A 27,336-nucleotide genomic window follows, 5' to 3' on the forward strand; every position below is an offset into this window, starting at 1 on the left:
GGAAAAAGGGCATAAAGTTAAAAGAGAACTATTTTTGGTGGCCCCCACTCTCTCCCTTAACTTCAACTGGAGAAGAAGGGTTTCAAAAAGAGGTAAGTTTTAATGATGGAGAAAGAGACTGATTCATTCTAAATGACTTTTTAGTAAAATTTCAACTTAAAAAGAGGTAAGTTTTATTTATTTTTATGTGGTGCTGAGGAATGAACCCAGGGTCTCGCACGTACGAGGCGAGCGCTCTATTGCTGAGCCACAATCCCAGCCCCCCAAAAAAGAGGTAAATTTTAAGACTGTCAAAAGAGACAGTGTCAATGTTCTTTCTCCTGCCTAGTCACAAATAGATTAAAATGCTTTATCTAGCTACCCCAGGGACCTAGTTTGCAACTTTAAAACACTTAATAACCTAACATAATGTTCTGATCATCCAAAGATGGATGTTCTTCTTCATGTTATTTCTTGTAAAATGTCCCAAATTTGACTACTAAAAGTCTACCTGTGTGTGGTATCCTCAACTCTACAGCCAGTAATACTACTCTCCTCTACTATCACCACCACTGCTACAAATAAAACTGCTATAACTATTATTTCTACTATTAGCTGCCACAGAGTATTTACTACATACCACACTAAGTGCTTTAACGGATCATCTCATTTCATTCTCCTATCAATATTCTGAGGTAATAAGCAGTTTAACAAAAGATTAAAAAGTTACTTTCCCAAAGTCAGAGTATATTTAATTTTATAACAAATATCTGAAATCAGGAATTACGATTCTAGAGTCTACACTGTATTTAAAAAAAAAAAAAAGACAAAAATAAAATACTTGCCTTTTTCTTTCTCTCTCTCTCTCTTTTTTTTTTTTTTTTTTTTTTTTTTTTTTTTTTTTTTTTTGGTACTGGGGATTTTACCTAGGGGTGCTTTACCACTCAGCTACATTCCTTTATTTTGAGACAGGGTCTTACTAAATTGCTTATGGTCTTACAAAAGGCTACATCTGATATAATCCCACATACATGAGATATTCAAATAGGCAAATCCAGTGACAGGAAGTAAACTGCCTAAAGTGGAAGGAGAAGATAGTAAGGGAAAAATGAACAGGAACCACTAATAAATAGATTTCTTTAGGGTCAATTTTTAGGTATTGAAAATGTTCTAAAATGATGGCAGCCAAATTCTGTGGATATTCTGCAGTTTAAGTACACTTAATCGGAAAACCTCAAATTTCAAATGATCCAAAATCTGAAACTTTTTGAGGCTGACATGATACCACAAGCAAAAAATTCCACACTTCACATGATTCATATGGTGGGTCACAGTCAAAATGCAGGTGTACTAAAAATACTCTATAAAAGTATCTTCAGGCTATGCACATAAAGTGTATATTGTCATAAATGAACTGTGTTTAGACTTGGTTTCATACCCATAAGATATCGTTATTCAATATTCTCAAATCTAGTGGGGGAAAAAAATCTGAAAGATTTTAGTTCCTAAGCATTCTAGATAAGAATCACTGACACTTTAAAGTGAATGGTATATTGTATGAATTATATAAACAGTTGTTATTAAAAAAAAAAAAAAAGATGTTCTCCATGGTGTCTTTAGAAACTTTTTGGTCAGCATTCTACTTAGTCAAAGTTTAAAGCAATTTTTACTTAAATTTCTTTTCTAGGATTATTCCTCATTCCACATACATTGATCTAAATTACAAAGCAGAAATAAAAATATTACAAGGGGTAAATAATGTATATAAATGGTTCAAAATTCAAATGGAATTAAGATTTTTTTTTTTTCAATGCTGGGTTCTAAACTTTCTTCCAATATAAAAAAGTTCTAAGTTTAAAACTGCTTAAGAACAGATACTAAGCCAGGCATGGTGGCTTACACCTGTAATCCACATGGCTGGGGAGGCTGAGGTAGGAGTATCCTGAGTTCAAAGCCAGCCTCAGCAAAAGCAAGGTACTAAGCAATTCAGTAATACTCTGTCTCTAAATAAAATACAAAATAGGGCTGGAGATGTGGCTCAGTGGTCGAGTGTGCCTGAGTTCAATCCCCAATATCCCAGCCCAAAAAAGGGAAAAAGGGCTGAGCATATAACTCAGTGATTTAAAAAAAAAAAAAACAAAAACAAAAACAAACAAACAAACAAAAAAACAGAACAAATACTAGATTTACTAAGAATAAGAGAAAAATCATGACAAGGAACTGCTTTTATACTCTCAACATTTTAGTTTTGAGACTAGTAAACATAATAATTCATTCTTTCTGAAGGACACAGACTCTAATTTGTAAACATATTTTTCTAGCACATAAGCCATTAAGACTTAGGGAAAATACTGAAAATGATATAATACAAAAACAATTACTGGGCCTGAGGGTATGGATCAGTGTACAGTATGTGCTTAGCATGCACAACTAAAATTCCTTTGATTTGTTAATGTGTTCCTGCAAACTTACCATCTGTACACTTTTTTCTAATTCCTGGGGTATTGCAAATGTAGACGAAGGAGCCTGAGTAAGAGGCCATGCACCAGCCTAGAAGGGAAAAAAACCCAAAAAAACAAAATCAACACCTAACTTGAAATAAAATATTTATAAAATGTTTACGCATTAAGTTCTTTTTTCTTCCTCAAAATTTTAATAAAAATCAAAAGTATTATCATGGCACATTTCATTCTGAATCATTGTAACTATGGAAGCCATTAGCCACTGATTGAAATCAATGTTAATTAGACACTCAGTTATTAATTCTTTATATCAGCATATTGAGATGATTCATAAATGCTAATAAGAAAACACATTTTCATACCTGTAGAACATATATTTGAAAACTAATTCCCAAATCTATTACTGTGTCTTGGTTTTTGATAAAATTGTTGAACTTATTGTTGAGATCAGCACTGACACTCATATCTGTATACATCCGATGTAGCTTGCTGGTAAACTCATAACCACAGGCTTGCTGTGAAAAAAAGAGTCAAAAAGAAAAATAATAAATCACAATGATTAATAAGAATGTATTGCTAATGTTAGTTCTTTAAAACTCCTTGCATGTAATGCTTACACCCAAGGCCTACATTATTTAAAACCCCAAGAAGCTATTTAAAACTTTTTAAAAATTTCTTTCCTTTTCAATGTAGAAGTGAAAGAAAATACATAATTATGAAATAATTTTAAAATATTAACTTTAAACATAGAAACTATTATAACAATCCACATAGCTATTTCAACACTGCAAAATGCTTTATTACTATTAGTAAGATATCTTTAATATCAGCTATGAAGTGATGAAAAATTTATTTTTATCAGTGTATAAGTTAAAATGATATAAAATTAACTGAAGTTCAACTGCACTCTAATACTTGTAAGGAATATTTTAGAAAATACATTTATAAGTATTATGAATTCTTTTAAAGAAACTATCTTGGAGATCTTTCCGTATCAATATATATGGAGACATTTTGTCCTTTTAATGTGGTATTTGTATCTCCCCATTATATGAATACACCAGCATACATTTAACCAACCAGTCAGTCCTTGTTGATGAATTATTTCCTGTTACTATATACAATGCTGCAATAAATGTCTTTATGTACTGGTGGAATAAATTCTAGGGCATTGGTATGTCCAAAGTTTACATTACCTTTAACTTATTGATCATGGCTTCTTCAGAATCCATAGACATAGATAACCCATGAATTAAACGTTTTGCCAGCATTCTTGCGTAGAACTACATTAAAGAAAAAATTTTAAACTTACTTCCTTTCTAATGACTTTAAGTTCAAAAATACACAAAGCGGTTGATGCAAATCAAAACTTTTCTATTTATAACTTACCTTTTGAAAAACATCCTTATCATCAATATATTTGAAAACAGTAATGAAACTCGTAAGTTTGTCTTCTACTTCATTCTCAGTCATCCCTTTTGCTGACTTCTTTAGTAAGTTGTCACAGTACTTCGCAAGCTCAAATAAAAATTGATAATAAGTCTTATAAAGGGCCCTTCTAGACTTATCATGCCTCAAAGAAGGTAAAGTGGCAACAATACAAAATAAAATCAACAGATGGAAGCTTTGACATTCTAGACTAATGTTTTAAAAATCATGAACATGAACTACATAATTTAAAATATATGTGGCAAGGTAAATTTTAAAAACACAAAACACTAGAAGCAAAAAACAAAATAAACTCAAAAATCAAATAAACACTGACAAAACAGGGATAAAAATAATATAAATTTCTAAAAGATCACGTAGTTGAGTTTTGAGTAGTTTTGTAATTTCTGACAAAGAACAATGACTTTTTAAAATCTTAGAATAACCTTGGAAGCAAGTTTCCTTCAAAGGTTACCAACAACTTACCAGATTTCCTACTAACTATAAATATAACAAAATCTCCATAAAAATAATGTATATTATTTCAAAGCAGATACACTCTTCGTTTTGTTTTGTGAGTACCAGGGATTGAACTCAGGGGCACTTACCCACTGAGCCACATCTCCAGCCCTTTTTTGTATTTTACTTAGAGACAGGTTCTAACTGAGTTGCTTAGGGCCTTGCTAAGTTGCTGAAGCTGACTTTGAACTTTCAAGACTCCTGCCTCAGCCTCCTAAGCCTCTGGGATGTTAGGAGTGAGCCACAGTACCCAGCTAAAGCAGATACACTTTAAAACCCAAACTTTGTATAATAAAATGTTTTCCTCCAGTTATTCCTTAAAAAAACAGTATGTAGAAAATAATTTTTCATCTATTTTTTTCTGAAAAATGCTACCCCCCCCCCAAAAAAAATTAATTTGAGATTGTGCTCAGCTTTCCTTTTCAAATACTAACTTATTTCATAAGATTACATTTAAGCAACCATCAAACTTACCAATTCAGGTGCTTTGCAGACAGACTTGGGTTCTCTGTAATTTACAACTGATGTAAGGGCCTAAAGAGAAAACAGGTGTGTAATTAGCCACCAGCACTAGGGCAAAAGTTCATGTGGTTCAATATATGCTGTAATTGCTGTCCAAAAAAAAAAAAAAACAAAAAAAAAAAAACAAAAAAACCCACCTATTATGATTTAATCTTAAATGTTTCCCAAAGGCCATGTGTTGAGGACTTGGTAGCCAGTCTATGACACTGGTGCATAGATGGTGGCAGAACTTTTAGGAGGTGGGGCCTAATAAAGGCAGGCAGGTCACCGGGACATGCCTTTGAAAGGGATATTGAGAAACTCTCTCCTCCTTCCCTAGCCCTGAGGTGAACATGTTTCCTCCACCACACACTTCCACCAAATTGTTCTGCCTTGCCAAAGGTCAAAAAGCAATAGAGCTCCATTCCTATTACAAGGTATTCTTTAAACTAAAATTTGAACATAAATAAAATAATGCTACTTTTTAAAAACTTTATAAATTTCCTACATAGAATAACAAAATCAAGTTTGTGAAATATATTTTCCACTCAAATATTTTAAATAGCCTATGTGGTATATGTGAAGAAATAATCAGTACTAAAGAATATTAAAATCATACATGCATTTTCAGAAGATACTAGTTTATAAACAATTCTGTTTACATAGCATAATAATAGGAAATTACACAGGCATTCAGTTTAACAATTCATTTAATAAGTTAAAACTTATATGTTATTCCTATTTTGACTTTCAGATTTAAGTTAGTTACTTAAGGTTAATCTCCATGTCTAGATCAAAAATCTCCTACTTAGAAGCCTAATCCTGACACTGCCTAACAAATGATAGAGAATTTTATATGCATCTAGTCTATATACATATAATATATATGTTAAAGTTACCTTGTCCAATGCACTCATAAAATGTTGATCACCATTCAAAACAGTGTTGATAAGTTGAACAAATTTACCATGTACTTCCAAAACTGACTCCACAAATAGTGTTGGCATCTAAATTTAAATATAAAATACAAAATATAAAACCACCTTTTAAAATAAATCAAGAATACAATTAGTCTTGTTAAAGATTAAGAGCAAAGTTATGGGCTGGAGATATAGTTTAGTTGGTAGAGTGCTTGCCTTGCATGCACAAGGCCCTAGGTTCTAATCCCTAAAACAACAACAACAACAATAACAAAAGAGTAAAATTTACCCAAACAAACTACGTTTCCTTCTTTCTCTCTGCCTTTCTTTCTCCCATTTCTTACACATATACACAAACACCTCCTACTCTCCCCAACCTTCTCAGAAAATGTCTTTAGCTACGATGATCTTAAAAATCTAAAAGTTTGCTGGTGAAATTAGCTTTTCTCATTCAACGTCATGACTGTCTAGTATATCTCCAAAATGAAACCACCAAAAGCATATTTCTCTCTTATGTTGAACACAGTATCTTAAGGGTAACAGAATAAGTCTTTGAAATACCAGATCTATCCCTTTCATAGGGAATTATATAAACAAAGACCACCCACAAAGTCACTGAAAGCTGAAAGAAAGAAAAGAATGGAAAAAGCCAGCATCTCTAAGACTAGACACCCCTGGAACTGGACAGTATAATCCTTATATCTCAGAAGGAAAAAAAAATAGCTACTAGTGCAAAAATGAGTTTCCCTCTAAATGGAGATAACTGGAGGAGTTGGTATCTAAGGTAGCGGATTTGAATTCACTGCAAATGCATTCTGTTATATTTCCATCTTCCAGCCTTGACACAAGACTCCATTGTTCTATGCCCAATGTTAATTCAATACCCTGACTCTATAAACCTAATAATGTAAACTAAGAAGAGTAACAAATAAGACAACCAACTATTCCACAAAATTGGAAAACTTATGATTTCCCATGGGAAAACATAAAAACTAAGAATTATTACTTGCTAAAGACAAGTCTACAATACCAATAATGAGCATCTAATAAGCATTCTTAAGCAACGATGTCCATACACAGATAACTATATTAAAGATTATGAGCATACAGTTCAACTAAGGTAGAAGTTACATTTCATGTTATATTTATCTTGTTATCAAGCAAATACTAGTAATAAGAAAAAGGTAGTCCATCATGATGGAACATCTATGAAAGAAATGCAATTTGTAAATATTGTTATTTGGTTGGTAGAGTACTCTTGAGAAGGTATTAGGGATGTGAAGGTCACTAACATATTTGTAATTTATTTGTAATTTGCCAATTACAAATAAACATGAACAAATAGGAAACAAATTTTTCTCTGAGAAGTTAACTGCTAAATGAACATATCAGTATGGCTAAGAAAGAGTCTCATTTAATGGTTTAATAATAACTTGATAATTCCAAAATGGGTCCAACAAATTCTAGGTTTAAAATATTTGAATAAAGATGTTTTTTATTTGTTGACAAGACTTTTTCTTTCCTCTGTAACAGTCAAAAGAAGATCTCTTGATAAATATTATTAAGAAAAAAAAAAAAAACACTTTCTATTTCCTTATACACAACTCACATTTTCCTGAGTAAGGTTACTGGTTGCTCTAAGACCCTCATCATGGATATGATTTTGCAGCTCCTGAATCATATGAGGTAAACCAGTAGACACAGCACGGAGTAAGACATACATATTTGCCATGTCTGAGGGGGAAAAGAAATTTCATTATTAAATTCCAGATATTTTTAAATTAGTAGATAATGCATAGCTCAAAATGCGAAAATACAAGAGTATATAGGTTACATCCCCCTTGCCTTATCTCCCAGCCACCCCGTCTCCCTCCTTACAGGAGAGCAATGTTACAGTGGTTTATCCTTCTAAATATGTATGTACATTCAAGAAAATATACATATGCATATTCTATATATTCATATAAATATATATTCTTTACCCTGATCCTTTTTATATAAATAGTGCAGTGTATTTCTGTAGCTGCAAAACACATTTTAACTTAGAGGTATTTTATATTAGTATATAAAGCATTTCTAGATATTTTACAATTGCAGAGTACTTCACCATATAGGCATATTACATTTACTTAAAACCTGATGGAAACTAAGGTTGTTTCAAATCTGATGATATTATATAATGTTTCGATTAATAATCTTATATATGGGCAAGAATATATGTAGCATAAATCTTGAAAAATGGGATTGCCGAGTCAATCTTATAGGCAGTTCCTTCAAAATAGAGATCCCAATAACAGGAAAGTCCCTTGCCAAGAAAGTGTCATCAAACACTTTGATCTCTGACAAGGAGAGGTGAAATATGATGTCTTAGTGCAGTGAGTTTTATTTTAAACTTTTTGTTCAAGAATATACAGAAACAGAAAAGTATACCAATCATGAGTACAATTCAGTGAATTATCACAAGTGAACACAAAACACACCCATATAATCACACTTAGGGTTAAGAAACAGACTTAATCGGGGCATGGTGGTGCACACCTGTAATCCCAGCAGCTCAGGAGGCTGAGATAGGAGGATCGAAAATTCAAAGCCAGCCTCAGCAAAGGCGAGGCGTTAAGCAACTCAGTGAGAACCTGTCTTTAAATAAAATTAAAAAATAGGGCTGGGGATGTGGCTCAGTGGTCAAGTGCCCTGAGTTCAATCCCCAGTATCCAAAAAAGAAAAGAAACAAACTTAACCAATACCCAGAAGTTCCCTTCATGCATCCTCAGTCGCTACTCTTGTTCCTCTGCCAAGGTAACCACTGCTGTGACTACTAAATCAGATTAATCTTTGAGCTATCAATAAAAACGGAATCATGCAGTTCTCTTATGACTAGCATCTTTTTTCAAAATAATATTTATAAGGATCATAAGGTTGTACTTAGTTTTAATCTGTTCATTTCTACTTTTCTGTAATATTCCATTGTACAAATATATTGTATTTATCCATTCCACTGTTACTGGACATTTGAGTTGCTTCCAGTTTAGAGATATCACAAATAACGTTGCTATGAACATTCTTATACATATCTTTTAGTACATACCTACATGCCTGGGGTGGGAGTTATATGCCTAGAAGATCTGCTGGATAATAAAATATGCACAGATTGTGCTTTAGTGGTCAGTGTCAGTTTTTCAAAGTGTTTGTATCAATTTATTCTCTCATCCCAGCATACAACAAAATCCTGGTACTCTACACACTTCCAAATACATCTTCTTTTCAGTCTTTAAAATGGTATATCAAAATATAAGGAAGCTGGGTGTGGTGGCGCATGCCTATAATCCTAGTGGCTCGGGAGGCTGAAACAGGAGAATCACAAGTTCAAAGCCAGCCTCAGCAATAGCAAGGGGAGGCACTAAGCACTCAATGAGACCCTGTCTCTAAATAAAATACAAAATAGGGTTGAGGATGTGGCTCAGTGGTCAAGTGCCCCTGAGTTCATCCCTGGTACCCCACCCCAACCCCCAAAATATATATAAGGAAATATTCATATCTTACTGTGGTTTTGTGTGTTTAATTTGCATTCCCCTAATTTAATGAGACTGAAATACCTTTTTAAGTGTACATGTAAGGCCATTTGCATAGCTTCTATTCTGCAATGCTTATTGAAGTTTCTTGACTATTTTATATTCTGGATATAAATCTTTTCCATTCACTACAATATATTAACCTATGACTGTCTTTTGATGCTCCATTTGTCTTAAAGGACTTTTAATGTTCCAAAATTTTTCATTTTAATGTAGTCTACTGGATCCTTCTTTCTTTGATTGTTACTGTTTTTTGTGTCCCATTTGAAATTTTATTCGTTACCACAAGGTTATAAAGATAATTCGCCTATATTATCTTCAAGAAGTATTATTGTTTTACTTTTCACATGTAGTTAAAAAACACCTGTGAATTGATTTTGTATAAGGGATCTGAGGTAGAGATCAAATTTCTTTTTCTCAGTATTATATATAGAAAAAGATTACCTTTCATTCACTGCTCTGTGGTACTACCTTGTAGTACCTCTTTCTCCCCCTACTTTACTGAGGATTTAACCCAGGGGCACTTTACCTCTGAACTAAGGGACTTTATCAAGTGTTTACATATGCATAGGCTGTTTCACTTCAATGGACTATCTGCCTATCCTTGTATCAATGCCTCATTGCATAACTTTGGTTTTATATGTCTTGCTATCCTCTAAAAGTCTTTCTAAAATGCTCTTTTAAGATCATGTTGGCTGTTCTTAGGCCAAGAAGACAACTTTCAGTATTTAACAAAAAGTGGCAAGGCAGTGTGTGGGGGCGGGTTATATTAGATTGCCCTGGGTTTATAAATCAATGTTGCTTTCATCAATGTTTAGTTTTCTGCATAGGTGTGGCATACATGTCTTATGTTTATTCACTGCTGTTTAATAATCTTATTTTTGTGGTACCAGGCATTAAACCCAAGGGTGTTCAACCACTGAGCCACATCCACAGCCCTTTTATTTCATGTATTTATTTTGAGATGGGGTTTCACTAGGTTGCTTACAGCCTCATGAAATTGTTGAGGTTGGCTTTGAACCTGAGTGCCTCCTACCTCAGCCTCCTGAGCCACAAGGATTATAGGCATGCGCCATCACGCTTGGCTTATTCAATAACTCTTAGTTCTATTTTCCCTTCTTCTGAATCATTTAATTTTTTTTGGTTATAATTACAATTTATTTGGTGGTATCACAGTGTATTTCCCCGATTTTGAGTATGCACATCTTCACATATTTAAAATCTATCCATATTTCCTTTGCCTTTATTCCCACTGTCTGTTAGGAACTAACATATTAAAGAAAGTAGCTTCTTTGATATATAAACTACATAAACACATTTTTCCAGTTTTTCTCTTGACTTTAGAATATATTTTGAATATAAACTTTCCAAAAATTAAACTACATAAACACATTTTTCCAGTTTTTCTTTGACTTAAGAATATACTTTGAATATAAAATTTCCAAAAGTCTTTCAAAATACAGTAATAATCTATAAAAATGTATATAAAATATTTTAAAGATATCAAAAAATATGCTTTTAAATTTAAGGTGGGTGGAAGATGATATATACTTTAATTTCTACTCACACTTATGTGTGTTAGCACTTACCATTTTTTTTCTCTTGTCGAATAATATTATGACATTCTGCATGTAAGAACTGTAAGTGGTCTGCTACCATTCGTTGTTGACATTCATGAATCACTTTAGTATACGAGCTTGGATGTAAATATTTTCGACATCGAATTTCTTCATCTTTTAATCTACCTAGAACCTATAAAAATATATTCTTAAAATAATAAGCTACAAAGTTTTCCTGTACAGAAAAGACTATAACATCAGTAAGTAACTCAGGCAGCTAAAATTTTAATGGCTCTACTAAACAAAGAAAAGATAATGAGGTTTACATGAGTAATTTAAACCCACAATCCATAAATCATTTCCAAAGTCTTATTTAAGCTACCAGTGTTCACCTATATTCCATCACAATCTTATAAACAAGAATAAATAAAGTCTGCTTATTATCTTTATTTATTAACCCTAATCTTCATATTATATGGAAAACTTAGCATGCAACAGGATAAGTTGGTAACAATAAATACCAGAACATGTGGTTTCTATATGAATATTTAACTACCAAACTAAAAAATTAGTTACATCAAGTAGATTACATTAATTATTTTACTTTGGTTTCTGCTCTCACAAAATGGAAACAAACACAGTATGTACATGATTATTAATTATGATAAATATTTCATTAAAAATTTTAAAAGTCAAAATATACTTAATCAGAGTCAAAGTCAACTAAGACGTTTTGGGATTGGAGATACTGCTCAGTGGTAGACTGCTTATCTAGCATGCAAAAAGCCCTAGGTTCAATTCCCAGCACACACACACACACACAAAAAAAAAACTTTACAAAAGCTTATATCGTATATAAAAAGCATTGAGCCAAGTTTGGTGATGCATGCCTATGATCCCAGAAGGCTGAGGCAGGAGGATCACAATTCAAAGCCAGCCTCAGCAACTTAGTGAAATCCTGTCTCAAAAAAAAAGCGGGTGGCAGGGGAAGAATGGGAGTGTGTCTCAGTAGTTAAGTGCTCCTGGGTTCGATCCCCAGTCCCCATACCCCATTCCCCCAGCCCTACACAAAAAAATTAAAGAAAAAAAGCATCAAGGTACAAAACAACACTCTAGTCGACATTAATAAGAACCAGAGAATTTGAATAATTTTCAACACAAAACAACCAATATTGTTGTGATGAAAATTATGTTAGCATGGCACATATATATACAAATTTGTAGACTCAGAAGACATTCTGTGATGTGAAGCTATGTGACTAAAGTCTCTGAACCTAACTGGTCCCATGGAATTATGTACATTTGACTCTTTGGAAGTTAGGGCTGCCTGGTAATGGTGGGAAGGAAAAATCATTCCTGAATACCTAATTAGATATCTTTCAAGGAAAATGAGGCTCAAAACTATGGAGAGTCCCATACTCCTATCTCTTCTATTATGCTAACTCATTAAGTCAAAGTTCAGGGCAGTCATAGAAATTTAGGGTAGGCAAGAGGCTACCTAGATTAAAAAGGTATTCATGGCATAATTTCATTAATTGAGAAAGTCATTTTGGTCAACAAGCTTTTGATCAAAATATAATAAAAAATGTCCCTTAAAAATTAAGCCTAATAGTGATTTATATCGTATTATATGACTTTAAACAGCTTACTAGATTACTAAATGCAACAGGAATTAGAGTGTGGTTGCAGGAGGATAAAAGAAGGGGAAAAGTAAAACAATAGTGACCTGGGGAAAGGAGGTACATATCAAAGTAAACATAGATTAGGTTGGATTGCCTCAATACAGGTCTTCAAATAGCTACAATAACATTGGTAGATGGGGAAAAGCCAAAACTAGGGCAGAGAAAAAGGGCAAGGCTATCCTAAAGAGTCTGTTAATTAACATAATATATTGTGATCAAAATCTAGGACTTTGGCCCTTGAAGTAAATATGGTTTACCATCATTTCCTGTAATAAACTACTTAACACCATTTTCTGAACATAATTTATTTTCAATTCCCTACAATTTTTTTAGCACTTTCGAATATAATTTCACAATTTAAAATACATAGTTGGTATATTAATATAATATTAATATAAAATGTTTTAAAATCATATTAAAATATATTTTCATATTTGCTACTTTAATCATTTTCATGAACATCTAATTCATGTGGCATTAATTACATTTCTGATGTTACATAGCTATCTTATTTTTAAAGTTTTTCCTTAACCCAAATAGAAATTCTATAACCATTAAGCAATAACATCCCACACCATCTTCCACACATAATGTCTAATCTGCATTTTTTCTCTATGAATTTGCCTAATTCTTCATATAAGTGAAATTATACAATATTTTTTTTTTGTGCGTCTGGCTTACTTAACATTTTCAAAGTTCATCCACATTGTATCAGTACTTTATTACTTTTTAAGACCAAATAATATTCCATTGTTATGTATATACCACATCTGCTATTTGTTTTGTTTTGTGATGCTGGGCATTGACCCATGGCTTCTCAGGTACTAGGCAAGTCCTCTACCAACCGAGCTAGACCCCTAGCAACTGCTTATTCTTTCAACTCTTGATAGACATCTGAAGTATTTCCATCATTTGCCATGGCCTCTTCTTGAGAGTCAGATATAACAAGGTTTGTATGCATCATGGTTACTGTTTGTACAATATCTTTGACTTACATCTAGAGACTTAAACAAAAGTTTAAGGTGCAATAAAAGTTAAGAGCTAAGAACCACTTACCTAGACTAACCTGTACTTAATGGATGGGGGGAAAGTCTTAGACTGTTCACTCAAGATCTAGCATTATTTAGTCATAAAAGTAGTAAGAGAATTAATTAACTCAGACTTCTAGTTCTGGGCTTTGTGGACTGTGTAACATTATATCAGAAGCACTGATGATTCTTGACCTGTGTTCTATGGAGAATAGACTATAGGTATTCCACTGTAGTGGAAGATATTTTATCTTCTTGGTTAAACCAACTAACAAAAGGCATCCAATAATAAAATATTTGAATCCAATACTTCAGATAAAAACCTTGATTAAAAATTTCATGTATCTTCTATGATGATTAAATTTATGATGTGACTTTTTACTACTCAAAAATAAGTGTGAAATTTTAAATGATAATGTGCTGTTTTGTTGATTTTTTTATACTTTTATTTTATTTATTTATTTTTATGTAATGCTGAGGATCGAACCCAGTGTCTTGCACATGCTAGGTGAGCATTCTTAACACTGAGCCACAACCCCAGCCCTTGGTTAATGATTAGTTAAAATTTTTCTGTAAGTTTTCTACTTATAATCAGCCTTCCAAGAACTTAACAGTATAAGAGTAACCTATACAACTATCTAGAATTATCTTATTTTCCTTCCATTTAAAAATAATAGTAAGAGTCCAAATACCTAATTTCTGTACTTATCCTATTTCTTAAACAAATCACTAAGCACACAAACCTATTATATACCCCAAATGGATGTATGTATTAATTTAACGGATAAGCAAAATTATGCTTAATGATAAACAATCAGGATTTATCAAAAGCAATCAGGATTTATTAAGCATGATGAAAAGTATAACAGCTATAGTAAGAGCAATGGCTTACTAATAAATGTATGTTATCATAACTTAAGAGTTAATGATGAAATAAACAGAATCTTTTTTCACCAAAGAATGTTTTAACTAAAAAATTATGTTAAATAAAACCATGCCAGATATATAATAAGTGAAGGTATGTAACATGGTGTGTGTTATTTCTTACCTTTTCCATATACTGTGAGCAATTTGATTCTTGTAATAAATTTGAAGCTTCTTGTTTGTAATACTCTCCTGTTTCAGTCAGAAAGGGAGACTCAAAGATTTCCTGATAAAACTGAATAAAATAATTAAAATCATATTAGGAAAAAACTGCAACAAATAATTCAAGAAATTAAAGATCTGATTATATTTTTAAAGGAGGTTTTTTACCTTTAAGGGAAATTTTTTCTTATACTGTTCAACATGAACAAAGGAGTTAATAACCCCATGGATTACTTTCTGGTTTGGGTCTTCTCCACCACGATCACTAAAATAGGGTATAACACAAAATATTCTTGAGAATGACAAAATATGACTGTTTATTTCATTGCCCTAATCAAATTATAAAGCACTTAAAAGTCAAAGGACATATAAAGCTTAAAAATAAAGTTTTTCATATCATAGCTAAACTTAGTATACATAGTTAATACATACAAAGTTATTTAAATAAAGTTTTGTTAATTAAATTAAACATGCCAATAATTTAATTTTAATAAAGTATACACAAATTCATCAATACTGGAGGATTAATCCTGATGGCTTGAATTTCAGTATTTCAATGTAATAAAGGCCATTTACAATAAAAGAACAACCTTATACTGAATGGGGGAAAAGCTGAGTGCTTTCTAAGATCATAAACAAAACAAGAATGGCCACTTTCACCACTTTTATTCAACAGAGCACTAGAAGATCTAGCCAGAGAAATCAGGCAAGAAAAAGAAATAAAGGCCATTCAAATTAGAAAAGAAGCTGAACTGCCACTATTTGTAAATGACATGATCTTTTATACAGAAAACTCAAAAAACTATAAAAATAAATAAATTCAGCAAAATTGTAGGATGCACAAAAGTCAGCAGCACTATTATATGCCAATAGAAATTATTTTAAATAGAAATCAGGAAAACAATCCTATCTTATAATTGCTACCCCCCCACAAAAAAAAGAAAAAGAAATAACTTTATGCAAAAAGGTGAAATATCTTTTTTTGTGGAGAGAGAGAGAGAGAGAGAGAGAGAGAGAATGAATTTATATATATATATATTTAGTTTTCAGCGGACACAACATCTTTGTTTGTCTGTGGTGCTGAGGATCGAACCCAGGCCGCACGCGTGCCAGGCAAGCGCACTACCACTCGAGCCACATCCCCAGCCCCAAGGTGAAATATCTTTAACCATGAAAATTATAGAACACTGATGAAAGAAACTAAAGACACAAAAAAAGTAGAAAGACATCCTATATTTCTGGACTAGAGGAACTGATATTGTTAAAATATCCATAGTATCCAGAGTGTTTTACAGATTCAATGCAATTCCTTTCAAAATACCAAAGACATTCTTCAGAAACCAGGAAAAAAAAAAAAAAAAGAAATCCTAAAATGTATATGAAGCCTGTAACCCCAGCAACTTGGGAGGCTGAGGCAGGAGGATTCAAAGTTCCAGGCCAGTCTCAGTAACTTAGTGAGGCCTGATCTCAAAGTAAAAGATTAAAAAAAAGCTAGTGATATAGCTCGGTGGTAAAGCACCTCTGGGTTAAATCCCAAATACCCTCCTCCCCCAACAAAGCGTACATGGAAATATTGAAAACCCCAAATAGCCAAAGGCATCTTGAGCAAAAAGAATAAAGCAGGAGACATTACATTGCCTAATTTCAAAACAAATTACAGAGCTACAGTAATCAAGACTACAAGGTATTGGCACAAAAACACATGTTGATCAATGGAACAAAATAGACAGCCTAGAAATAAATCCTCATATCAAATTGATTTTCAACAAATATGCTAAACACATGCATTGTTGAAAAGACAATCTTTACCATCAATGGTGCTAGGAAAATTGAACATCTACATGAAAAAAAATGAAGTAGACACTTCTCTTTCATCAGTTACAAAGATCAACTCAAAATAGAGTAGATTTAAATGGAAGACTATAAAACTACTAGAACTAATAGAAAAAGAAATGCTTCAAGATAGGAATGGGCCATTTATTGATTCTTGATTTTAATTCTTGCCCTACAGGAGTCTTATTAAGGAAGTTGGGGCCTAAATCCCACATGATGAAGATTAAGGTCTACTTTTCTATTAGACAGACAGTCTCTGGTTTATTTTTTTTTAATTATTTTATTGTTGGTTGTTCAAAACATTACATAGTTCTTAATATACCATATTTCACAGATTGATTCAAGTGGGTTATGAATATGGTTTAATTCCTAAGTCCTTGATCCACTTTGAGTTGAGTTTTGGGCATGGTGAGAGATAGGGGTTTAACTTCATTTTGTTGCATATGGATTTTCATGTTTTCCCAGCATCATTTGTTGAAGAGGCTATCTTATCTCCAGTGAATGTTTTTGGCACCTTTGTCTAATATTAAGATAATTGTAATTTTGTGGGTTAGTCTCTGTGTCCTCTATACTGTACCATTGGTCTACCAGTCTGTTTTGGTGCCAATCCCATTCTGGTTTTTGTTACTATTGCTCAGGGGAAAAGATAACCCTTGCACACTGTTGGTGAGAATGTAAATTAGTACAGCCTTTTTGGAAAATAGTATGAAAATCTTTTCAAAAAATTAAAAATATAACGACTACATAATCCAGCAATGGATCTACTAATGGGTACATGCTTAGTATGTACACACTACTGGGTACATACTCAAAAGAAATGAAATCAGTATGTTGATGAAACATCTGAATTCCTATGTACATTGTAGCCTAGAAACGGAAGCAAGTAAGTGTCTATCAAATGATGAATGAATAAACAAAACCTGGTACATGGATAAAAAGGAATACTATTCAGCAATAGAAGGATGAAATTCTGTCATTTGTGGCAACATGGATGGAAATGGCAATCATTATACTGTGAAACTAACCAGGCACAGAAAGATAAGTATCATTATAACCTGACTCATGTGGAATCTAAAAAAAAATTGATCTCATAAGTTGAAAGTAGAGTGGTGATTATCAAAACGTGGGGGATGAGGTGAAATGGGGAAGGTTTATCAATGAATTCTAAGTTATAAGTCAACAGGTGTAAGAAATTCTGTTGTGCCATTGAATCATAGATAATGGACATTACTACAGATAATGATAATGTACTGTATGTCTCAAAAATCTAGAAGAAAAAAAATTTAATGTTTTCACCACACAGAAAGGATGTTTGGTGAGACAGTTTAGCCAGATTTAAAAATGACACAATGTATACATGTATAAAAACTGTACGTGGCACCCCATTAACATTTGCTATTTTTGTTTTTATACATCAATTGAAAAAAATTACTTAAATGTTACTGGCCACTTCTTATTAGAAGGTTTGGTCTGAGAATGTCAGTCTTTGAACCATTACAAGTGTGACTACAGTAATTTGAGAGTACTTATTCCCCAAAGGTACATATCATAACATATCACTTAGCAAAATGACCAGCAGCTATTATTCATTGCTCTAAGTGAACTGCTAGCACTGCTGAGCTGCTTTCTAGAACAAAGGAACTCTCAGTTCTGAAATTCAATTAGATTTGTTGAGATTCCTATATCCCTTTATAGCTACAAAGAGATGTAAGATCATCTCAAAACATCAATAAGACATTTTACAAGTTCCTATTTAGCTTCTGGCACTACTGCAATGCAAGTCTTAATCACATTACAAATGCAGGTGAATATTAGTTCTCTAATTCCAGAATAGGAAAATAGGGTACTGGGGGTGTAGTTTAATCATAGAGTGCTTGCCTAGCATGTACAAGGTACTGAATTTGATCTCCATCTCTGCCCAAAAAAAAGGAAAATGAAGTGGAAAAAAATAAAGTTTGCCTAAAGTCACAGTAAAACAGTCTGGCCCTAAGCAGGAAGTTTCCGTCTCCAGTACTTATTAACAAATCATTATGCAGTGAAAAATTTATTCTACTACAGAAAATCTTCCAACCTACTTGAAAATAATTTTTCTTACAAATTAATAATACCTTACAAATAAAGCAACAGGAAAATATATTATCATTCTCCACTAATAGCTTTTTATTCCTTATAGAAGATATAAAAATGTTTTAGAATTTAAAAAAACAAAAAAAGCAATGAAGGTTGGAGTTCTGGCTCAGTGGTAGAATGCTTGCCTAGCATGTGTGAGGCACTGTGTTTGATTCTCAGCACCACATATAAATAAATAAAATAAAGGTCCATCAACAACTAAAAAAAAAAAAAAATACAGCACTGAGGGCTGGGGTTGTGGCTCAGAAGTAGAGCGCTTGCCTAGCATGCGTGAGACACTAGGTTCGATCCTCGGCACCATAGAAAAATAAAATAAAGGTACTGTGTCCACCTGCAACTGAAAAATAAATATTAAAAAAAGCACTGAGAAATAACCTTATTGTCTTAACATATTACTGTCCCTCCTTGCTTCTGCATTCTTCTAATCCACTTTGATTCTTCCCTTAATTATCTAGAAATTCTAGGGAAAAGTCTTTTACACATGAATTAATACAGACTTAGTAATTCTGTCAGTCAGATTCAAAGCCTACATCTTGATATTACTAACAATGAATTCATGTGAGCTCATTTCCTCTGCTCATCATTCATTAGGTCTTTTTTGAGCACACATTCAATCTGGTGAAATAGTGATCTGACCCATGTTATCTATGTAGAACACATCATTTTTTTGCCTTTGAATTTTGCTTAGGACAAATGAGATCAACCCATAATGAGTAATATTTGAATATTTGATAAATTGGGTTATCTAAAAATTTTTCAGCCTCAATCCTGTTATTGTCCCTTTTCAATGACAGAGTGGACAGATGTGAGTGGAAAATGAACATGAGGTTAAGGGAATACTCTATAAAATGGGCCCACTATGCTAACACACACATGCTTTCACCTTTGAAAAGCAATTTATCTGCAGCCCTGCCTGAATTAAGTGGACAGGATATTTTACATTCCTCAGTAAAATGTTATCTGCAGCAGAAATGCAGGCTGAAAATAATTCCAATGAGAGGAATACAAGTTACCCCAAAGGGGGATTATTGTGACCCTTTCACAGACCAGATTCTAGAACGCCCCCTGATCATAAAATTTCTAAGAACAGGTTCCAATTACAATTGGTCAGGCATGAGCTGAAGTGACCTAGAGTTGTCATGACAGTGGTGACTTGAAAGTCTGACATCACCTTGCTGTCAACCAAAAGTCAAGAGGTGGACCTGGGCAGGACTCTCTACAAACTTCCCTGGGACTTCCAATAAAATTGGAGGGCAGGGCTGGGGATGTGGCTCAAGCGCGGTAGTGCGCTCGCCTGGCATGCGTGTGGCCAGGGTTGGATCCTCAGCACCACATACAAACAAAGATGTAGTGTCCGCCGAGAACTAAGAAAAAATAAATAAATATTAAAATTCTCTCTCTCTCTGTCCCACTCTCTCTCTCTCTCTCTCTTTAAAAAAAAAAAAAAATGGAGGGCAGAAGAGGCATACTGTCCCTGTCTTCTCTGAGAGGACCCACTCTCCCCCTTTGCTATCCTTTCTAATAAACTCATATCTGCTACTCTGAGCTATAAGTCTGCAATCTTTCTGACTTAATCACAAGAATCAAGGTTTAAAGAGGAGCCTTCTTCCTGCTTTTACAAGACCCAAACCCTGTAATATCAAAACCAGGAAAACTTCCACAAGGTAATTACAAATATGACCTTTTCTTTTTCCCCTCACTTTTACCTACCCATTCCCTTTCTGTGGTATACAGGTTTGCCAGGCAAGCATTCTACCAGTGTGCTACATTCCACAGCCTTTTCTTTTCTTTTCTTTTAATTTAAGACAGGGTCTCACTAAATTGCCCAGGCTGGTCTCAAACTTGTGATCCTCCTTCCTTGTCCTCCTGAAGAGCTTCGATTATAAGTGTACACCACCATGACCAGCGGCTAACATAATAAGAGTAAACTGTGAAATAATGGTGTTAGCAATTTGTAAAAGCATTGACTGAATTGGTCATCTGAATCTGGCCTCATCTAAGGACAGTGTTTCCAGGAGATGAGTCTAGAGAAAAGAATATAAACAACTTTTAGAAATATGGCTTATTATTTGATTTTAACAGAATTAAGTGAAAGGCACCTACAATAATCATAATGAAATTACCAGAATAATGGAACCACTCAACTAGAATAATGTGGTCTAACAGCAGTAGTTTAGCATAGCAACTAATTCGGGGTTTCTGGAGTCAGACTACTTGAGTTCTGGATATGCTAATGTCACCTTAGGCAGTCAATGAATCTTTCAGTACTCAGGAGTATAAAGTGAGGACACTGGTATAAAGGGGGACAATTGAAGTACCCACTTTATCTGGGTGTGGAAAAGATTAAGAAAGCACATACTTAGTACATGAGTAAAATAACCACTAGCTGATATATTTTGAACTCTGATCAAAATGGAAGTGTTTTGACATTTTAGAAGAGGAAAAAACTAAGAAATTTAAAGAAAAAAAAACAGGCTGTGGTTTTAAAATGAAGGCTTTAACTAGGAGTGGGAGTATGTATCTTCAGTCCCACTTATTCAAGAGGCTAATCTGGGCAATATAGTGAGATACTTCAAAAATCAAGGCTTTTGAAGCCAACTAAGTAAGAATTTAACATAAAAAGTTAGGTTGGGAGGAGACACCAGGCAATGGCTACATTCTGAACTCTACAGGCTGATGAACCTTGTTCCAATTCCTCCACAACAACGTTGGACAAACCCAATAAAGCTGAGAGAAAGAAATTCGGTAAGGTTACCTGAAGAAAAAAGAAAGTTAAGAGAAAACTCCAGTGCCTTCAAACAAACTGACCAAACAGAAGAAGCAACCTGGGGAAATGTAATAAGTCATGTGCTGCCAATATGCACTGCACATTTCACAAGCATTATTTTATTTCTTTTAACAGTTGAGCGACACACTGAGCCCGGATCGGCTGAATTCAAGCTCCCGTTCGCCTGCTTCCCGCAGACAAACAGCTGTGACTCAGTACTAATCCATCCGGCTGAAACAACTGGTCGGCCCTTCTGTTCCTACAGAGGTAAATGCCAACCGAGCCTTCATAGGTAGTGGCCACAGGTTTGAAACGAGGCTTGAGAGAGACAGTAAGGACCCACCCGTTGCATTGATCACCCGGCAAAGGGAAACGAACTGTCGCCATTTGCAAGAGATACCACCATGGCAGAGAACTGACGTCACCAGACTGCGGCAGAGGAGATAACTTCATGGAAACCTGTGGCTACAGGTGTGTAATTCCCTAGCCTTCCCTCACCACACAGGGGGGAAACCTTAAGGGCCCCTCCCAGCTCTCCCGTGAGAGCGATAGCCAGACCGAGGGAATCAGGAGTGGTGTGGGACCAGTGGCGCGGAACTCCCGGCTACCGCTCCCACCAGTGCTGACAACTGAGATCTCTTGCACCAGCTACTGGGGGCATGGCTACCGGAGGGCAAGCAAAATTCGCTGAGGATTCTCAGCTCCAAGCTCTACAAACTTAGGGTCTGAGGGAATGGCAAATGGGGAGAGTGTGCCCAGTCGTCCATGAAAACAGGGCTCCCGGAAGCAGCAGACCTGGCGTGAAGCCAGTATTGTGGTGAGCAGCACCCGTGAGAGGGGCCTGGCTACAGGAAAAGTGGGGAAGTGACTAGACACAAGAGGAGGCCCTAGGCACTCAGGATTGGAGACTCGCCCAGTCTGGGAGGAGGAGCTCCTGCACAGTGACTGGTTCCCGCATATTGACAGGAGAAACTTGTCCTGGTGGGCACAGCGCCAACTACTGGAAGAGAAGTTAATCAAACTCTAAGACTGCATTGATTAGGTTTTTTTTTCTCTTTTTTTTTGATTTGGGTTTTTTCTTTCATTTTCATTTTTCTTTCTTGTTGTTTTTTAAATTTTTTTTACAATTTAAAAAAAAATTTTTTTCTTCTAATTTTAATGTTAATTTTTTTATTATTATTTTTTCTAATTTTTTTTTAATTTTTTTCTTTTTTTATTTCCTATTTTTTTTCTTCTTTTGTCTTTTCATTTCTTTTCAATTTTCTTATTCCCCCTTCCTTGAATTCTACCTGCTTACTCTCATTCTCTTTAGTGACTTCTTCCCTCCCTTCTAATACCTTTTCTCCCAAGCATCAAATAAATTTATAGGACTAAACAGTAACTCAGCAGTGAAACAGAACAAGAAGTAACATGAGCAACTTGAAAAAGCAAGGAAGAAAAGGAGTACAAACAATGAAAGACAGCCTAAATATTCAGGAGGACCTGGAGTCATCAGAAAAATGGTCATATAAAGAACTCAAGGAACACCTTAGACAGATGGAATGGAACCTTAAAGAGGATACGAGACAGCAAATTCAAGCAGCGAAAGAACACATTGAGAATGAATTACATAAACAGATAAAGAAGAAGTTAAGCATCTTTATCAGGAGATAGAGATTATAAAAAAATCAAACAATAATTCTAGAAATGAAGGAAACGATAAACCAAATTAAAAACTCAATGGAGAGTATCACTAACAGAGTGGAGCAAGTAGAAGCCAGAACGTCAGATAATGAAGACAAAATATATCATCCTGAAAAGAGTCTAGCCAACTCAGAAAGGCTGGTAAAAAATCACGAGAAAAACATCCAAGAGTTATGCAATAACATAAAAAAACCAAACTTACGAGTCATAGGGATAGAAGAAGGTACAGAGAATCAAACCAAGGGAATGAGTAACCTGCTGAATGAAATATTACAGAAAACTATCCAGAAATAAAAAAGGAAACAGATATACAAATTGAAGATGCATACAGGACACCGAGCACACGAAATCACAGTAGACCAACGCCAAGACACATTGTTATGAAGATATCCAATGTACAGAACAAAGAGAAAATACTAAAAGCTACAAGAGAAAGGAGGCAGATTACATTCAGGGGTAAACCAATAAGGTTAACAACGGATTTTTTTATAACAGACACTGAAAGCGAGAAGATCCTGGGACAACGTATTTCAAACACTGAAAGACAATGGATGCCAACCAAGAATTCTGTATCCAGCAAAATTAAGCTTCAGGTATGACAACGAAATAAAAATCTTTCATGATAAACAAAAGTTAAAAGAATTTGCAGCCAGAAAACCAGCATTGCAAAGCATTTTGAGCAAAACACCACACGAGGAAGAAATGAAAAACAATAACCAAAACCATCAGTGGGAAGTGCCTCGGTAAAGACAGAGGGCGAGGGGAAAGATAATCATGGAGAAACAAACTAAATTTTTTAAAAAAGGATAAATAATCAAACATGGCTGGAAGTACAAACCATGTATCAATAGTAACTCTGAATGTTAATGGCTTAAACTCTCCAATAAAGCGACATAGGCTGGTAACATGGATTAAAAAAACAAATCCAACAATATGCTGCCTCCAGGAGACACATCTGATTGGAAAAGACATACACAGGCACAAGGTGAAAGGATGGGAAAAAATATACCAAGCACACGGTCCTCGTAAGCAAGCAGGGGTGGCCATCCTCATGTCGAATAAAATCGACTTCAAGACTAAGTTGATCAAAAGGGATAAGGAAGGACATTATATACTGTTAAAAGGAACCATTCACCAACAAGACATAACAATTATCAATATTTATGCACCAAATAATGGTGCTGCAACATTCATAAAACAAATTCTCCTCAAGTTCAAGAATCAAATAGACCACAACACAATAATTATGGGTGACTTCAACACACCTCTCTCACCATTGGACAGATCCTCCAAACAAAAGTTGAATTAAGAAACTATAGAACTCAATACCACAATCAATAACCTAGACTTAACTGACATATATAGAATATATCAACCATCATCAAGTGGATATACTTTTTTCTCAGCAGCACATGGATCCTTCTCAAAAATAGACCATATATTATGCCATACGGCAACCCTCAGTAAATATAAAGGGGTGGAGATAATACCATGCATTTTATCTGATCATAATGGAATGAAACTGGAAATCAATGATAAAAGAAGGAAGGAAAAATCCTACATCACATGGAAAATGAACAATATGTTACTGAATGATCAATGGGTTCCAGAAGACATAAAGGAGGAAATCAAAAAATTCTTAGAGATAAATGAAAATACAGACACAACATATCGGAATCTATGGGACACAATGAAAGCAGTTTTAAGATGGAAATTCATTGCCTGGAGGTCATTCCTCAAAAAAAGAAAAAACCAACAAATAAATGAGCTCACACTTCATCTCAAAGCCCTAGAAAAGGAAGAGCAAAACAACAGCAAATGTAGAAGAAGGCAAGAAATAATTAAAATCAGAGCGGAAATCAATGAAATTGAAAGAAAAGAAACTATTGAAAAAATTAACAAAACTAAAAGTTGGTTCTTCGAAAAAATAAATAAGATCGACAGACCTTTAGCCATGCTAACAAAGAGAAGAAGAGAGAGAACTCAAATTACTAACATACGGGATGAAAAAGGCAATATCACAACAGACGCTTCAGAAATACAGAAAACAATTAGAAATTATTTTGAAAACCTATATTCCAATAAACTAGAAGATAGTGAAGACATCGATAAATTCCTTAAGTCATATGATTTGCCCAGACTGAGTCAGGAGGATACACACAATTTGAACAGACCAATATCAATGGATGAAATTGAAGAAGCCATCAAAAGACTACCAACCAAGAAAACCCCAGGACCGAATGGGTATACAGCGGAGTTTTACAAAACCTTTAAAGAATAATTAATACCAATACTTTTCAAGTTATTTCAGGAAATAGAAAAAGAGGGAGCTCTTCCAAATTCATTCTATGAGGCCAACATCACCCTGATTCCGAAACCAGACAAAGACACCTCAAAGAAAGAAAACAGACACTTCTCAGAGGAGGATATACAATCAATCAACAAGTACATGAAAAAATGCTCTCCATCTCTAGCAGTCAGAGAAATGCAAATCAAAACCACCCTAAGATACCATCTCACTCCAGTAAGATTGTCAGCCATTCTGAAGTCAAACAACAAGTGCTGGCGAGGATGTGGAGAAAAGGGTACACTTGTACATTGCTGGTGGGACTGCAAATTGGTGCGTCAAATTTGGAAAGCAGTATGGAGATTCCTGGGAAAGCTGGGAATGGAACCACCATTTGACCCAGCTATTGCCCTTCTTGGACTATTCCCTAAAGACCTTAAAAGAGCATGCTACAGGGATACTGCCACATCGATGTTCATAGCAGCACAATTCACAATAGCTAGACTGTGGAGCCAACTCAGATGCCCTTCAATAGATGAATGGATAAAAAAATGTGGCATCTATACACAATGGAGTACTACGCAGCAATAAAAAATGACAAAATCGGGGCTGGGGATGTGGCTCAAGCGGTAGCACGCTCGCCTGGCATGCGTGCGGCCCAGGTTCGATCCTCAGCACCACATACAAACAAAGATGTTGTGTCCACCGAAAACGAAAAAATAAATATTAAAAATTCTCTCTGTCTCTCTCTCTCTCTGTCTCTCTCTCTCTCTCTCTCTCTCTCCTCTCTCACTCTCTCTTTAAAAAAAAAAATGACAAAATCATAGAATTTGCAGGGAAATGGATGGCACTAGAGCAGATTATGCTTAGTGAAGCTAGCCAATCCCTAAAAAACAAATACCAAATGTCTTCTTTGATATAATGAGAGCAACTATGAACAGAGTAGGGAGGAAGAGCAGGAAGAAAAGATTAACATTAAACAGAGACATGAGATGGGAGGGAAAGGGAGAGAAAAGGAAAATTGCATGGAAATGAAGGGAGACCCTCATTGCTATACAAAATTACATATAAGAGGTTGTGAGGGGAATGGGAAAATTAACAAGGAGAGAAATGAATTACAGTAGATGGGGTAGAGAGAGAAGATGTGAGGGAAGGGGAGGGAGGATAGTAGGGGATAGGAAAGGTAGCAGAATACAACAGTCACTAATATGGCAGTATGTAAAAATGTGGATGTGTAACCGACGTGATTCTGCAATCTGCATTTGGGGTAAAGTTGGGAGTTCATAACCCACTTCAATCTAATGTATGAAATATGATATGTCAAGAGCTTTGTAATGTTGTGAACAACCAATTAAAAAAAAACAGTTTAGCTTTGTAAGATTCAAAGGAATGGAATCAAGTTTTAAGAGATTGTGCTGGCCCTTGCACATCTAAGAATGGAGAACTGCTGTCAAAGAAGGACCTGCCTGACTCTCCCTTCTGTACATACTGAAGAGGCTGAATGTGAAAATAGTGAAATCTAGAACAAAACCAAGCTGATTCAAGGCATCCTGCCAGCTGTGAAATAGAGGTTAAAATACCATTCTATTAATCTTTTTTTTAATATTTTTTAAGAGAGAGAGAGAATTTTTTTAATATTTATTTTTTAGTTTTCGGCAGACACAACATCTTTGTTTGTATGTGGTGCTGAGGATCGAACCCGGGCTGCACACATTACAGGCCAGCATGCTACCGCTTGAGCCACATCCCCAGCCCCCATTCTATTAATCTTAGTGTAACATTCATTACCCTATGTTTAAAATTAGAATGGGTTTCAGCAAACCAAATGCAGCCCCCAGAGGGGTGGGGTAATACTGGGGATTGAACCCAGGGTTTCATAATTGCTACACAAGTGCTCTACCAC

The 27,336-nt window shown here is 34.6% G+C and overlaps 1 protein-coding gene across 6 annotated transcripts in view; it reads right to left on the bottom strand.

The window, feature by feature from the left end:
- CUL2 (cullin 2) overlaps positions 1–27,336 on the bottom strand; it is a 113,000-nt gene that overhangs the window by 14,562 nt on the left and 71,102 nt on the right. For all 6 annotated transcript variants that reach the window (XM_081300398.1, XM_081300394.1, XM_081300395.1 and 3 more), the window contains 10 exons: positions 14,902–14,998; positions 14,696–14,806; positions 10,968–11,130; positions 7,419–7,543; positions 5,789–5,896; positions 4,863–4,922; positions 3,831–3,959; positions 3,638–3,724; positions 2,804–2,956; positions 2,452–2,529 (listed from right to left, as the gene is read on the bottom strand). In XM_081300398.1, the coding sequence (XP_081156524.1) occupies positions 2,452–2,529; positions 2,804–2,956; positions 3,638–3,724; positions 3,831–3,959; positions 4,863–4,922; positions 5,789–5,896; positions 7,419–7,543; positions 10,968–11,130; positions 14,696–14,806; positions 14,902–14,998 (1,111 nt within the window). The remainder of the gene's footprint in view (positions 1–2,451; positions 2,530–2,803; positions 2,957–3,637; positions 3,725–3,830; positions 3,960–4,862; positions 4,923–5,788; positions 5,897–7,418; positions 7,544–10,967; positions 11,131–14,695; positions 14,807–14,901; positions 14,999–27,336) is intronic.

The sequence above is a fragment of the Spermophilus citellus genome (assembly GCF_964194105.1).
Source record: "Spermophilus citellus genome assembly, chromosome: 6".
Lineage (NCBI taxonomy): Eukaryota > Metazoa > Chordata > Mammalia > Rodentia > Sciuridae > Spermophilus > Spermophilus citellus.